General features: G+C 39.4%; 8 protein-coding genes and 1 pseudogene across 9 annotated transcripts; 5 read left to right on the top strand and 4 right to left on the bottom strand. All coding sequences in view use genetic code 12, as the record gives it.

Annotated features, from left to right (window-relative positions):
- Nucleotides 1–32: 32 nt before the first annotated feature.
- Nucleotides 33–881, top strand: CPAR2_208700 (uncharacterized protein; the record flags this gene model as incomplete). Its single annotated transcript, XM_036809793.1, has 1 exon — nt 33–881. The coding sequence occupies one exon, from the start codon at nt 33–35 to the stop codon at nt 879–881; it is 849 nt and encodes a 282-aa protein (XP_036666394.1).
- On the bottom strand, nt 882–2,183 carry CPAR2_208710 (uncharacterized protein; the record flags this gene model as incomplete). Its single annotated transcript, XM_036809794.1, has 1 exon — nt 882–2,183. One exon carries the CDS (start codon nt 2,181–2,183, stop codon nt 882–884), a length of 1,302 nt encoding a protein of 433 aa, XP_036666395.1.
- Nucleotides 2,184–2,412: 229 nt separating this feature from the next.
- Nucleotides 2,413–3,237, bottom strand: CPAR2_208720 (annotated as a pseudogene; the record flags this gene model as incomplete). The annotated part of the gene is made up of 1 exon: nt 2,413–3,237. A coding segment is annotated over one exon (825 nt).
- Nucleotides 3,238–4,145: 908 nt separating this feature from the next.
- CPAR2_208730 (uncharacterized protein) lies at nt 4,146–7,082 on the bottom strand (the record flags this gene model as incomplete). The annotated part of the gene is made up of 1 exon (XM_036809795.1): nt 4,146–7,082. The coding sequence occupies one exon, from the start codon at nt 7,080–7,082 to the stop codon at nt 4,146–4,148; it is 2,937 nt and encodes a 978-aa protein (XP_036666396.1).
- A 758-nt stretch (nt 7,083–7,840) lies between these two features.
- Nucleotides 7,841–8,368, top strand: ATP7 (F1F0 ATP synthase subunit d; the record flags this gene model as incomplete). The annotated part of the gene is made up of 1 exon (XM_036809796.1): nt 7,841–8,368. One exon carries the CDS (start codon nt 7,841–7,843, stop codon nt 8,366–8,368), a length of 528 nt encoding a protein of 175 aa, XP_036666397.1.
- Nucleotides 8,369–8,735: 367 nt separating this feature from the next.
- On the top strand, nt 8,736–10,172 carry CPAR2_208750 (phosphatase PAP2 family protein; the record flags this gene model as incomplete). The annotated part of the gene is made up of 1 exon (XM_036809797.1): nt 8,736–10,172. One exon carries the CDS (start codon nt 8,736–8,738, stop codon nt 10,170–10,172), a length of 1,437 nt encoding a protein of 478 aa, XP_036666398.1.
- Nucleotides 10,173–11,428: 1,256 nt separating this feature from the next.
- CPAR2_208760 (uncharacterized protein) lies at nt 11,429–13,078 on the top strand (the record flags this gene model as incomplete). Its single annotated transcript, XM_036809798.1, has 1 exon — nt 11,429–13,078. One exon carries the CDS (start codon nt 11,429–11,431, stop codon nt 13,076–13,078), a length of 1,650 nt encoding a protein of 549 aa, XP_036666399.1.
- A 211-nt stretch (nt 13,079–13,289) lies between these two features.
- On the bottom strand, nt 13,290–14,582 carry PIR32 (Pir32p; the record flags this gene model as incomplete). The annotated part of the gene is made up of 1 exon (XM_036809799.1): nt 13,290–14,582. One exon carries the CDS (start codon nt 14,580–14,582, stop codon nt 13,290–13,292), a length of 1,293 nt encoding a protein of 430 aa, XP_036666400.1.
- Nucleotides 14,583–15,210: 628 nt separating this feature from the next.
- CPAR2_208780 (monothiol glutaredoxin) lies at nt 15,211–15,724 on the top strand (the record flags this gene model as incomplete). The annotated part of the gene is made up of 2 exons (XM_036809800.1): nt 15,211–15,255; nt 15,320–15,724. The coding sequence occupies 2 exons, from the start codon at nt 15,211–15,213 to the stop codon at nt 15,722–15,724; spliced, it is 450 nt and encodes a 149-aa protein (XP_036666401.1).
- Nucleotides 15,725–15,731: the final 7 nt, after the last annotated feature.

A 15,731-nucleotide genomic window follows, 5' to 3' on the forward strand; every position in this document is an offset into this window, starting at 1 on the left:
TAATTAAGTAATTTATAGAAGTAATAGAGTACATGAGTAATCTCCAGACGTTTTTGAGTAAATCGACAGGTGTCATATCTAACGCGGTGAAATGTGGTGTGCGAAAGATGGCCGCTCCACTGATGGTGCCCCCAGTTGCCAAATCAAGGTACGATTCTGTCAAAGCAGCACCAGTACGGCTTCCCAAAAAACTCAAAATTCTACAGCCTTTTCAAACACTGATATTCCCCAATGACCGTTCACAAGTCCGAGGAGTTGATAATGTGGTACATCAATTGTTACAGAGGCGATACCGTTTAAAGAATTTTCATCCAATTATGAGAAACACATTTTTATCAGTGCAATTGTTTCCACGAGATCATATACTTTCCAATTTTAGAAAGTCCAACATCTCGCTTGTTTTCAACATGCACCAGCTACCCATGTTAAATGATCGTCATTTAGAATCCGGATTTAAAAGCCGACCGAAATATAAAGATTTACAGTTTTTTGACAGCAAGCCCCTGCCAATGCAATCTGCTTGCGGAAGAACAAAGTCGAAAAAGCAATTCAAAGAGTTGTTTGTTAAATCGTTGCAAAACTTTTCAAATCACCGGAATAACGATCGCTTGTTTGGTATCTTTGTTTTCCATGTTCTCAAGGTACCCGTCAATCAGGAGCAAAACGAGGTGATATTGAGAGATTTGGAAAACATGTGTTTGGATCTACTAGATAAAGACAACAAATGGAATGATTTAAAAAATTTGTACAATAAATCAAAAGACCCCAGTCCTCAACAGCTAAAAAACGTTCAATACAGTTATGGAGCAAAGGGACTTTTAGATAGAAGAGTGAGATTCCCTTTTTCAAATAAGCGAACCAACAAGATCTTGAAAAAGTAGTTAGCAAATATTTGCCCAAGGTGGAAACTCAGTCTCAAAACGGCTATCATCATACTCGAAAGTGTATGCGTGAAGATATATTGACGAGTTTGCCACATAATCTTCATCAAACAACGGTCTTTCACATTCTGGACATATAGTTGACTTTCGTGATTTCAAGTCGACAGAGTGTGAATGCTTGAGCTCCATCAACTGCTCTTGTATGATGGGATTTGCGTTATAGTTGATTATGTTTAACAAATTGATAGTTTTTGGAATATTGAGTAGATCATCTGATGCGGCTGTGAATTTGAATTCAGGGTGAGATTGAAACAACTTTTCGTACAACTCCAATTCCAACTTTGATTTGGCAAAATACGTTTTAGATGTTTCATCAGGGTTATAAAAGTGATCATTTGATATAGGGAAGCCTAGATTACGTAAATGAATCCTAATCTGGTGAAATTTTCCACTTATTGGCTGACACTTCACAACACTTTCGTCAAGGATCTTACTGTACTTTATACTTTGGAATATGGTTGTTGTATCTGCTTGTAAGTTCTTTAAATCTCCAGGCTGTAGATACCCATTCATGTTTACAGCAAAAATGGGACAGTTGTAGATCTGTTTCCCAACAGGAAACTCACCTTTCACTCTAGCCAAGTACACTTTTCTAACTCTATTCCTCTTGTCTTGCAATAAATTCAGGAACTTGACCGCAGAATTCCTGGATTTGCATAATATTAATATTCCACTTGTTACTTTATCGAGACGATGACAGGTCCAAATCGAATCGAATCCGTACATATCTTTGACAACTTCGGAAAGCGTGTTACAGTTGTAGTTACCAGAAGGGTGAGTAGGTATTCCAGACGGCTTGTTTACAACGATGATTTCCTCATCTTCGTAAACTATGGGGATTTCCCCATGCCAAGGTATTGCTGGCTCGTGTTTGTGTTTTAAATGGTGGATAACGTCCTTGCTCTCAACTTTCCTCAGTGACAATACATCAAAACCAGTCAATGACTCACTAGGAAGAGATGTGCCTACATTGCTAACAATATATAGTTTACATTGTTCAATGTCCTTAATTACACTCTCTGCCAGCTCACCGAAATCATTGATGTAGGTGTCAAGTAAGGTACGCCCCACCCATCTCTGTTTTGCGTGTGTTTGATAGTTGACATAGTACGGTAGGACTTTTCTTAGGCCATTCTCGAAAACATACTTCGGCATTAGTGGCTGCAGAGGGAAAGTGAGGGCTGGTGTAAAAAACGCATCTTTGAAAATTTTATATTGTCGTGGCTTACATAATCCGTCCATGTGCTTTTGTTTGAAAGTTGAAGTAAAAACTTACAACACGTTATTAAGCCTCAGATGTCAACAGAATCGAATCCAAAATAGCTAATATCAATAATTTGAATGCACCAAATGCTAGACCCAAGATTCACCGACAAGATTGTATTCTAAGCCAAAACAGACAAACAATGATTTCTTTTAAACTAAACTACTATAACGAGAATTGAATGGTATTATACAACGGCTAAATTCTTTAAGGCAAGACATTTGCTTTATTCCAACCAATAATATTACCTGCTGGATCGTACTCGCATACAATGTATAATCCCCAACCAGTGCTTCTACAGTCTTTGTACGCACAACCTACCTTTGTAGATCCTTTCCAAACAACTTGAGTAAAGTGATTGTACTCGTTGGCAGTGGAATAATCATATGTTTCACCTTCATCATACCATGCTTTAACAGCACTTGGTCCATCTTTGAAACCAGCTGCCAAGTTTTCACCGTACTGACCGTGGGTGTGCGTCAATATACCTGAGCAATCGTAATTGTCAGCATTGTTCTTGGCGTAGTTGTAGGTGTCAACATCCCAGGCTAAGTCACCAGCTTGATGTTGTGCTCTGTATTGGTTATGAGCGTCTAAAATATCAGTGGCAAACGAAGCATCAACGTCATCTGAATCTGCAATGGCTGCGTAAATATCGGAAGGAGATGATGAGGATGAAGATGAGGAATAGGTGGATGGTTGTGCTTGCGATGACGAAGTAGTGAATCCCAATTCGGATGAGCTTGTTGATGGGGTAACAGTATTAGCTGGGGTTGCAACTGCTGTAGTTGATGCTGAGGAATCTGATGATCCCGATCCCGAGAGCAAACCAGATAACCTATCCCAAAAGCTCGAACCGCCTGAACTACTTGATGTTGAGCTTGTTGATGCAGTGGATGAAGTACTTGAGTCTGAATTTCCACCAAATAAACTGCTTAAAAAGCTCGAAAATGAAGAGCCACTTGAAGACCCAGTTGAGGTATCACTGGAAGAAGAAGATGATGATGATGATGCAGCTGAAGATGATTGAAGACTGTTCAATAAATCGTTCCAAAATCCATTGAAGACTGTTCAATAAATCGTTCCAAAATCCTGATGAAGTGGTGGTAGCAGCGACAGTGGCTGCAGCCGCCGTAGTTGCTCCTAAATCAACATTTGATGCTGGTGTTGCTGCTTGTTGGACATCATTCGCACCAGCTGCACTTGTTTGTAAAGAAGCATCTCCAGATGTGACGGTTTGAACAACTGTGACAATGGCAGGTGCTGGTGCTGCTTGTAAAAGGTTGGCAAAATAGCACAACAAGATGAGTTGGAGCTGATTGGCAAGCATTGTTCTGGTCGGGCGGTGCTGATGTCGGCTTCAAATCTAAAGATTCTCAATCTCGACATTCTTGCATAGTTTTATACTTCCCGGATGGGTCAAACACAATACAGTCTTGAAATAGGAAAAAAATGAATAAAATTAAAAAATTGTTGCAAAATCGAATTTACATTCCCGATTAGGAAATCTTTTTTTTTGACTAAAAGAGCAAAAACTATGTTTTCGCATGAGACAAAGTTGCACAAAAATGTATACACTGAAGCCCACGTCAAGAAATGTGATTCAATTGTTTGTTGGAATTGTAAACATTCCATATTCCAAAGGACTGTCTCACTATTGAGTGGGGATGTGTCTATCGGGCGTAACAACAAACTTTTGTCATCCCTGCATGTATATTACGGAATTGGGTAGTTTTTACAAAGACTTTTTTTCTAAAATGACTACCAATATAATCTAGGCTTTGAAACAAAGAAGTGCTGTGTTTGTGTGGGGTCCTCCCGTATGATTCTCGAAGATTATCACTTCTAGACTCGAAGATAGTCGTCCTGGCGATTGTTGTACTAGTTAATTGTTTTTTTGGCACAAATTTTCATGCAATATTCTACTATTTCCACTTTTTTTAGTGGTATTTACCTACAAAAATCTCCTCCATTGTGGATGCAATTATTTCTGCCACCCCACCACCAGTGCACCTCACCGATATCTTTAACTCTTTACCCTCTGTATCCAAGCCTAGCAATTTGACAAGAACTCCATAATTTGACTTTTGGGTGTGAATGATTCCCGCGCCAATAACGTCAATACCGTGATTGGATTCAGTAAGAGCAGTAAACCCTATCCTAGATAAGGAGCGACAGATTTGTGCTGCATCGTGTCTATGTGACAAGTGCACAACAACGCTACTCTCACCTCTTTCGAGTCCTAAATGCTCACCAATTTGACCCCATCTTTTTTCAAACTCATCTGCTCCTCGAATGGGGGCAGAAGTGAGGGTCTTTATAAGCTGAACAGGGAATTTCAAACTCAAATGGTTAAAAGAGCCGCCACACATAAAGGTGATGGAGATAATTGGGTCTTCGTGATTTTCGACCACGCCTCTGACTTTTATACTTATATCCATTTGGCTTTGATTTTCAATGGTGGATTCGGGGACTTGCAATATTCTAAGTAAATAGCTAGGGTCTTCCTTCTTTGCCATCGATTCAAGATTAAGGATATTAAATCCAGTGATGGTCTCGCCAACGGTTTTGTGAGCGTTGTTGACAACGGTGAATTGAATGACAAATTCATTCCCATTTTTCACCAACCTATAAGTAATCTTGATGAGATTGTTTTCGAAGAATATTCCAGCATCAAAATGGAGCAATCTATGGAAGCCAGAGTACCAATTGGTAGTCAAGGCACTACTCTTTTTTGCACTGACATCCCCTTCAGTGATACCATTATTGAAACCATTCGCTGGTTTGGTTTTGATATTCCTTGCCAACACTCTCGATTTAGATCTACTAACACCAGGGCGGTTTGCCAAAACTCCAAGTCTTTTGAGCAATGGACTTTCCTGTTGGTTGAATGCAGGTATAGGTTTGATCACAGTCTTGGCCAACCTAAAGTCTGAATGTACCGTTGACAACTTCAAGTATTCGTATGCTCTACCTTGAATCTCCAAGTCTAATGATTGCGTTTCTACTTCAAACAAGTCAACGATTTCTGGAACAAAGTCAGCTTCGGGGAACTTGACGAGAAACTTGAGATAGGTGCTCAACAACATTGCTCTAGTGGAGATTGAAACACCAAAATAAGCGTCATAAAGTAAGCGAAATTGCACGCCAATATTGCTGTCGTTGGCGTCGTCTACCTCGTGTCCAAATTCACCTAGTACAAACGCAGCCACCTTGATCAAATATTCCGATACAGGAGAATGCGAATCGCCAAATGGTTTCTTCATCAAGTTGATAATCATCTTGGCTGTTTTCTTGTGCAAATCATCATTGTTCACTACTATTTGCACAATTCTTTCCCACACTTCATTACTAATAAATCCGACGCCATTAGCATTAGAACCGCCTCCAATGGAGAGTAGCTTAAGCGTTGTAGTGACATACCACGTAGAATCCGTTGCAAATTGCTCTGCCAAGACAGCAATTTTTATAGCCAACTCCTGTTTCATTTGCTGGTCAGCATGAGGGAAGTAGAGCAACAACTCATTCAAAATAACTGAGTATGTGTCATCATTGCAGATAGTGTAAAGCAAGTCCAATGCTTTTCTTCGCACAGATATGTCTTTATCCTTGAGTAAGTTGATAAAAACGGGCAAAATTTCTCCAAACTTGTCCTTCGAGGATAAGTAAGGTGACTCCAGTCTCGCAGTGAGCTTTATCAACGCATCAAGAGCTAGATATCTGGTGTTGGTATCATGGGACATAATGAGATTTAAAAGTGCATTGGATGCACCAGCGATAGCTTCAGGAGAAGCCTCCAAAAATACAGCCAATGAGACTGCCTGAAACAAGATGGAGCTTCTTGAGTTTCTGTTCGGTAGGCCTTTTATGTGATGGGATGCATTTTGAATAGACTTGGATACAATTTGACGAAGTTGGTTCAAAGTGGCACCATCGATCTTGTCCACTGAAAATTGTATCCCATCACTAGACACTAAAAAGTTGTTCTCCACAAATTGCAAAAGCTTTACAATGAGCCAAGGAGCCGGAGTGTCGTAGTAGTAGTACTCTGGGGGACACTCATTCAATACTATCAAAGAGTATAGTCTCTGTGCAACAGAAGGAAGCACTGACCTAACAATTTGTGGTCTAATGGTCAAGATATAGTCTAGTAAAGGTACAACTGAAGTTACAACTCCGATATCTTTTGACTCCTCCATTATCTTCAACAAGCGAGGAATCCAATTGTTATTTTTTATGATGACCTCGGGATATAACTGAAGAAGTGACTTTAAGGTGATCAATGCTTTTTGTTTAACAACAGGTTTCTGCAATGGAGATGTTGCAGAAGCAAAAATGGCATCAATGAGTTCTATCCATTGCATCGCATTACCGTCGCCGTCATAAATCGTGGTGTCTGACACTGTAAAACATGTTGCAATCATCTGTATCGCTAAGCAATTGACTTCTTCATCTGTAGATCGTAGGTCTTGTACTAGGTAAGGATGAGTAACTTCCAATGTATGATTCAAATGTTCTTTAGAAGTGAACAAAGCTTTGGTATTCGGGCTCTCATTATTCAAAAGTATAGCAACGGCAAGATAACCTAATTTCTTCTCACTGAAAGTGTTGGATTTTATCAACTCGATGGACTCATTCAACCCATAGTTGACCAAGTCGGAATAGCCCAGAATAAATATATAGATCAATTTGCAAATGTACTTTTTCTTTTGATAGTTGTTCAACGTGGTGGATTGAAATTTATTTTGAATACTATTTGCCTCAGTACGAATTTTCTTGTATTCTTCCTCTTGATCCTTGGAATTTCTCAAGTCAACAATGAATTGATGTAGACCCTTCATCTGGTTCTTTTGCAGCGTTCTATCTTGCAGCTTCATGGTGATTCTTCGCGGGTACAGTTCTTAGGTTCCCTGTTTTGGTCTGATCTAAGCACACAGATCTTTTTCTTCTTTGGGCTGTCGCGGGAAACTCAATCTCCTTTTCCATTTTGTGGCACAAACTCTGCAGTGTTTGAACTCAACAAGATATAGCACCTAAAAAAGTTCTTAATCCACCGTCAATGTCTAGATGTGTTGGGGCAAGTGGTTTGGAGCTCGAGTGGGATATTGATCGAAGACAACCAGGCAGATCAGTAAGCAGTTTATCGGAATCTCTATTAGTCTTGGTTGAGGTGGCTTGGACGAGTTTCCGAGATTGATAACAAACCCAAGTCTCCTATCGAATAAGGGAACACGTTATTACCTTTTAAATGAAGATCGCCTTGTGGTTGTGGCTTCCAAGAATTGGTCTCCCACAACTTAACCTTTACGTCAGCTCTAAGAACCCATAACCAAATCCTGCATCCGATTCGCAAAAACAACAAAGAGCAAGGGTCTACTTTGCTATCGAAGCCTTCTTCTCAATCATTTCTTGTGGCGTAACTCTTTACATGGCTGCGAAATTGTAGTTAAAACCAGTCGTGTGATTGAAGCCAATTTTTTGTAATTTTTTCATTGGTTGAGAGAAAATCACAGCAAAATCCGGTATTTCAGACAAAAGCGAGAAAAGAAAAGAGAGGAAAAAAAATAACTGAAGGACGAATTGAAAGACAAACTGAGAAGAATCAACGCCCTAGATTAAACTATTCATATCAACAATGTCATCAGTTGCTCAACAAGCTGCCAAGAAGGTCGATTTTGCTAAGCTTATCAAAAGTTTGGGATTGACTGGATCGACTGCAGCCTCATTGACTGCTTTCAAAAAGAGACACGAAGAAGCCAAGAAACAATACATAGACTTGTCTAGTCAATCTACTGAAGTTGACTTCAACCGTTATAGACAAATCTTGAAGAATTCGAAAGTTGTCGATGAAATCGAAAAAGCTGTCTCTTCATTCAAGCCAGTCACTATTGATGTCTCCAAGAACTTGAAAAATATTGAGATTTTTGAACAAAAGGCTGTTGAAAATGCTCAATTGACTGAAAAATCAGTTACTAAAGAGATTGATGAATTGAAAGCCACTTTGAAGGATATCGAAAGTGCTAGACCATTTGATCAATTGACTGTTGATGACGTTGCCAAGGTCAGACCAGATTTGGATGAAAAGACTGCTTATATGGTCAAGAACGGTAAATGGGTTGTTCCAGGTTATAGAGAAAAATTCGGTGATTTGGCTGCTATGTAAAAGAGACATTACCAACCATCAAATAAAATACATGAAGATTTGTATAATCTGCCCTGTAGAAATTGTGTTTGTAATGTTGAACAACAATCTCTTGAGAATAGAAGAGCGAAAGGTGTTTCTATTTGGAAGAATGTGTAATTATGAGGACCATGTCAAACTTCGAGGCTCTCAACAATTGCTTCTCCTCCTCCTCCTCCTCATCCTCCTCCTCATTTGTGGTTTCTTTCGGCGATTATCCGATAATCGATATCTCTCTCCAATCTACAAGAAAAAAACGAATTTTATTACTTGCAACCGCGAGATGTTTTTTCTCTTTCAACACCATATAAACAAAATATTGAACCCAAGTCTATAGTCCCACACCGCAATGCTGGTGAAGCAACTAATAAAGCGAGGACTAGTTAAAACTCATCCCATAGTCAAACGTGTATCAACTCGACTGCTTCTCCTCCTATTGAAAGTGGTGAAGTATATTCATTTTTTGGTCACCAAGTTGGCTTTGGCAATACTGAATGACAGAACTTGGAAACAATTTGGAATCGACTTTGGTATCGACTTTGTTTTTGTCATGGTGTGCGTGTTGGTAGCTTCGTCGATCAATTATATTCCAAGACCAGACCAGATCTTTTACAAGTTTTTGTACCGTTTTGATACCTATTTCTTTGACATTGGGAAACTGCCTATTGGATCCATTACTGGAGTACTACTCACTTGCCTCGGTGCATATATCCTTAATTACTTTTACTACAACAATGAGGAGGATGGGTCTTTTGAAAGTTCGATGTTGCCACAGCCAAACTATGGCTTCAAGTTGAAACCATTACAAGTATCATCAGTCTTGATGCAAAGTGGAAACAGTGGCATGGCTTCCTCCACAGCTAGCTCAAGACCATCTATTTCAACTGCGGGGTCATCAACCCTATCACCTACGAGCGACCTAAATAATTTTACAGAGGAGGAGGAGTTGTTTGAATTAAATGCGACATCGGCCGACTCTGAATACTACCATTTCAAACCACTACAAACTGAAGCAACAACCGAGGAGTTCATAAACAAATGGTGGAGAAAAATTCCAGTAATTTTGCTTTGCTCGGCATGGATTGTTCTTAATATATTGTTTGCATTTAAGCAACCAGTTTATAAGACCAAAAATATCATTGCTTGGGTATTCCACGTCCCAGTTCATTTCATTGTACCTCCTATGATTGGCACATGGCTCTATATATGGCATGCTCCCGGTGCCGTGAGACTCTTTACATTTTGTATGGGTCTTCAAAACATGGCTTTGCTATTCACTTACTTGGTCTTCCCTAATGCTCCGCCAACATTTATAAAGTTGTACGGCGACAACAAAGTCCCCACATTTGACATGATTTATAGCGATGGCCAAGCATCGCAAGACAAAAAGTTTTCAATCTTTTACCACAGGGCTGTATACTACGCCACTCCCCTCAAATTTGCCTCATTCCCGTCTTTACATTCTGCTTTTGCATGCTTGATTTGTTTCTTTGTATGTCACTACTCTAGGTGGTCAAGTTTCAAGTTGTTGGGTGTCATTAATGTACTTGGCCAGTGGTGGGCAGACTTGTACTTTGACCATCACTGGAGAGTTGATAATTTAGGTGGATTGATCTACGCTATAGTGACGTGGACATTATTGAAGAACTGGCACCATGGCTTAGCTGATGTTGACACAAGGTTTACAAAAGCAAGAGTGCAAGGGGATTATGTCAATGGCAGTACAATGGGCATGCGACTATTTCGTAATACTAAATTACAAAACTTGTTTGATCCTTTATCTTAGATTAATAGTAATTTTTAATAGAAACGAACCATAAAAGAGGTAGTAAGCTTTTGTTAGGTAACTCTTACGGTTTCTGATATTGCAAATGGATGGTAAAATGTCGGTCCAGGAAAATCTTTTGTGGATCGATAACCTAAACCAAATTATACTTTCATATGACTCCTGTCATTTAGTGGAGACATTACTATTATAAATTTGACTTTTTTTGAATTCAGGAAAGCCGTATCCGATGGCAAAGTATCGTGCATTGGTTGATTGGAAGGGCTCAATTAATCTCAGCCTTTCAAAATTACTTCAAAAAAGTACAAACAACAACACTGGCAGTTATCCTGTCACTAAATTCAACACTTAAATTTTGACCAAGCTTGGAGTGAGATAAGAATTGTCTAGCATACGTACTCAGATTTTTCACACTTTGTTGTTGTTTTCGCCTTTGGCTGGATATCTGCTACTTATTGATACCCCTCATTTGAGGTGCTGATGATCTTTCTGGCACAGGAGTGGGGCGAGGTGAAAAACGTTGCATTCATTATCTTTCGCTTCTAACTTTAACACATCTAGCCCCATTTGGAAACTCAGGGCGCAAGTTATTTGCACCAAATAAAAAAGGTTCGATGTGACATATGGTAACGATGCCGAGTGTTTGACTTTTGCTGTTAATTTCCGGTGGGGAAGTTCATGACATATTTTTTTTTTTGTTTTAGTGGAACGGACAGAACTTTAATCTTGAAGATCAAATACCCCACGAAGTTTAAACATACAAAAGTGGCAATCTACATTTTACGGATAGGTTTTGTTGTAACAAGCTTGTTGCCTTTTATGATCATATTGTTGTGAACAAAGACTAAAATAACAAAAGAAGGGAGGGGGAACAACATTAAGCTTCGTGTAACGAGCTCCGAAAGTGCTACGCACAACAATATCCGATAGACACATCACTTTTGGTTAAGTGTCTTGATTCAACTACCCCGTTCACTTCTTTTGGAATAGTTGCTTGTTTAGAGGAGTGAAAATCCTTAATGCATTATCAAAATTATGGTGGCGTATATCTTTTGTGGTTATCGATGGAATTCAAATATTTGATTGATGACTTCACAGCTATTATGCACGAGCTTGAAGGTTAAGGTTTTGGCTTTGAGGGGAAGTTTCGAACGTATTTACAACATGAAGTGAACCCAAGTTTATAAAAGCGAAACAATTCGGGCCATGTCTTGGATTGATGTGTTGATGCAATCATCACACCCTTTTTTAAAAGAATGAGGACGTTTTCACCAGTAATTAGTTTGCGAAACGTTCATACAAACGCTTCTGAGGTTAGGTTTGTTGATCCACAACACAATCGTGGGGATGTTGATTTATTGCATCAAATTGGTTACAAACAAGAGTTGAGACGACATTATTCAACTATACAAGTATTTGGCATTGCTTTCTCGATCATGGGCCTAGTTCCGAGTATAGCGTCAGTTTTAACTTCAGGCTTAAACGCTGGACCTGCTGGTTTAGTCTGGGGATGGCTTATTGCTAGCTCATTGATTTTCTGTACAGGTCTCTCCATGAGTTTTATGGGTAGTGCTATACCCACCAGTGGAGGATTATACTATTACGCAAATTATTACTGCCCTGACAGCATTAGGGTTGGATTGAGTTATTTGATTGGATGCTCAAATTCTCTCGGTTTAACTGGTGCCATATGCAGCATCACTTATGGCTTTGCGGTTGAGGTCTTATCAGCTGTTTCACTTTCCAAAGACAACAATTTTGAACAAACAAATCCAAAAACCTATGGTGTGTTTGCCGCTGCAATCATTTTAAACGTGGTAATTGCATGCTTGACAACTAAACATGCTGCCAAGTTTCAAACAGTTTCAATCTGTGTTAATGTGTTTTTGATTTTACTTTTTATCATTGCTGTGCCAGTGGGATTTTCAAAACACAATACCTTTAACTCAAGAGGGTTTATATTTGGCAAGTGGGAGAATAGAAGAGACTGGCCAATGGGATGGAGCGCCTTGATGTCTTGGAACCCAGCGTTGTGGACAATTGGATCATTTGACTCGTGTATTCATTGTTCAGAGGAGGCATTGAATGCCCAGAGATCTATTCCTGTGGGGATTTTAGGTTCCATTGCCGCCTGTGGGTTTTTAGGGTGGTTCATTGTGATTGTGTGTGCGGCCTGTATCAAAGATGGTGATACTGCCCGGGTTCTTGCTTCTGAAACAGGTTCACCAATGGCGCAGATTATATACGACGCCTTGGGAAAGAAATGGGCAGTTGCATTCATGTCGTTAATCTGTGTGGGACAATACCTTATGGCAATTTCATTAATGATTGCATTGTCAAGACAGATTTGGTCGTTCGCTAGAGATGATGGGTTACCAGTGGTTTACAAATGGGTAAAGTATGTCGACCCAAAAATCAAGGTACCCATCAGAGCAACGATGTTTGCCGGTTGTTGTGCATTGGTTATGGGCTGCTTGTGTATAATTCCAGGCTCAGCCGGTTCTGGCGCTTTGTTTTCGCTTGCAATCGCCTCGAATCTTTTGGCCTGGGGAACTCCAGTCCTACTCATTGTGTTACCATACGGCCGAAAGAAGTTTATTCCTGGCCCATTCTATTTTGGAAAGACTATTTCCACCGCCATCAACGTCATTACCGTTAGTTTCATCATTTTTGTAATCACGATGAGTATGTTTCCAGAGTCTACTCATGTCGATAAAGATAGCATGAACTATACGTGTGCTATCAATGGTGGTGTTTGGATGTTGTCTGTCATTTATTATTACACGTGGGCATGGAGAAGTTACACTGGACCAAAATCCAATCTTGATGGTACAGAGTCAGATGAAGAGGAAGAAGAAGCCAGTGTAAAAAATGTTGATGAGCTTTTGGAGGAGAAAAAGTTATAGTTTGTTTCGGTTGTGTATTGCAAAATGAACGTTTTTGTTCTACCTTTTTTGCAACCTCTACGCTTTTACACCGTTTAATGTTTAAACGTAGAATCTTTTATGAAAGCTATTTGACCTAAAAAAAAAAGTAGAAAAAATGAACAAATAATGGTCAAATTTTGGAAACCGCCTTAGGACAATATAGACGGTTTCAAAAATGCAACGACTCTTATCAGCAATCGATCAATTCAACCACATCCAAAGTGACCGGATGACACTGGAATCCAATAGATTGATCATACAAATTGTAAAAATGACCAGAAGCGCATTGATAAAACTTAGTTGAGTTACCTAAAGCCAATTGACCATCTTTTGTGACCGACCAACCTGCAGCAAATACAGCACCATGTTGAGGAGTTGGACCATCAAATTGGAATTGATGACCAGATACAATACATCCAATTCTGTCATCTGAGTCACGCAAAATGGAATCATGTAATGACATACGTAACGTGGCATTGGTGTAGCAAGCAACGGAATAAACCGGTGAAGCAAAATCATCGTCGTGGAAAAAGTCATGGGCACCACCATTATGATCGTTGTGATCTTTATGATTATGTCCTTTATGATCATTATGAGGATAACGTTCTTTAAAGTCTTTATGCTCAGTATAGCTTCCTTCATGACTTTCATATTGTTTTGATCTCTCATGTTCGTTGTAGTATTCATTGTGGTCTTTTTCTCCTTTCTCCAAATGATGTTTGTTTTCATAATCGTAATCATCTCCTTTTAATCCATGCTTGTCTTTATAATGTTTGGAATGTTCATCGAATGGCTTATCTTTGATATCACCTCCAATGTCATGAGCATCTTCAATCTCCAATTCGTCTCTTTTCGACAAAACGGTTTCTTTGTCAAAATCTTTATCATTAAATTGCTTCTCTTTGTTGTACTTGTCATCATCATCAAAGTGTTTGTGATCACCAAACTTTTCATCCTTGTCATAAAACTCACCATCTCGGTGGTTTTCATTGTAGTGGCCATCTTTGTGTTTGCCGCCATATTTGTCCCCATACTTATCATCGAACTTGGCACCATACTTATCACTCAAGTACCCATCATGATCATGATGTTGATGATAATGCTCCTCGTCTAATCCCAATTTCTTCTTCTCCTCTGGATCACACAACTCTTCATTCACTTTTTGAACTTGACCATCAGTAATCTGAACAATAATATCCTTAGTCTTGGTGGCTTTTGGAGCTGGAGTAACAACAGATGTAACAAAACTGGTGGTGATACTTCTCTCAATAGATTCCACTTCTGGTTCCAACAACTCCCCTTCATTGGTGACAATATATGGATTCACAACAATTCCGAATTTGAATGGCAAAGTGGTAAAACTTCCTGGTAAATAATCACAACTTGGTTTATACTTTGTCCAATCTTCTCCACTTGCTGGAATGTAGTAAGCTTGAATCAAATTGATGGTGGCGAACGATGCTAATAAACGAGGCAGTAACATAATAAAAGTGATGATAGTGGATGGGTAAAGAAGAATGTGGTGTAAAGGAAATGTACAACTTTTGGGGAAATGCAATTTCAATTTATACTGCTGGGGAAATAATTGTTGCAAAAAAAATCGTTATGCGCGTATACATTTTTTGTAACGCTACCCTATGTTTTGTGACAGTTTCCATCTCTCTGGATACTTTGGTGGCGTTAATTCATGATATGGGGATAAGGTAAGCATGCCGGGTCCCGATGTGGAATCAATAGTTGTTATTCTTTCTAAGAAAGTGTAAATACGTGCTAATGGTGCTATTTTGTGGATGTTTTGTTTAAACATAATTGTTAGGGTACCCCCCTAGACTGAATAATGTCTGGACATCGCCTTTCGAAAATATTGCACCCTCACCCTTGTTACTTCATAGCATCTATGCGATGAGAGCTCATTGGGTTGTATCACCTTCACCCTCATCCTTCGTACTCTTTCTTTAGTTGAATGAGACTGCATCAAATCTCGCTTACAAACTGGTTTTCATTTTGGCAAAGTCACACGACCTTCAGCACACCAAAGATATTTTTATTGCATCATAAAAAGAGGGCAACCTACATAGCAACTTCTTTACCCCAAAAAAACATACCCAAGCATGTTTAGAAGAGCTCTTTTCAATACCAGATTCAGTCCAAGAATAGTACGTATCAAGCTCGTAACGTCATATCTTCACAGAGCACAATAATACTAACTCCTTACTATAGTCACTCCAAACTAGATTCATTTCAACTGAAATCAGAGATGCCATCTCCAGTGCCATCAAAGCCACCCCAATTGTGCTATTCATGAAAGGGACGCCTGAATTCCCACAATGTGGATTCTCTAGAGCCACAATCCAGACGTTAGGACAACAAGGCGTTGATCCATCGAAATTTGCTGCATACAATGTATTGGAAGATCCAGAATTGAGAGATGGGATAAAAGAATTTAGTTCGTGGCCCACTATCCCACAATTGTACGTGAATGGAGAGTTTATTGGTGGTTGTGATATCATTATGAGTATGGCTCAAAGTGGAGAGTTGGCAGATTTTTTGGAAAAGGAAGGTGCTTTGATTCCTGAAGAGAAGGACGATGTGGAAAGTGCTGATGTCAAACCAAACAGAAAGTAGTAGAGGG

This window comes from Candida parapsilosis, contig 005809, assembly GCF_000182765.1.
Source record: "Candida parapsilosis strain CDC317 annotated contig 005809".
Taxonomy (NCBI): domain Eukaryota; kingdom Fungi; phylum Ascomycota; class Pichiomycetes; order Serinales; family Debaryomycetaceae; genus Lodderomyces; species Lodderomyces parapsilosis.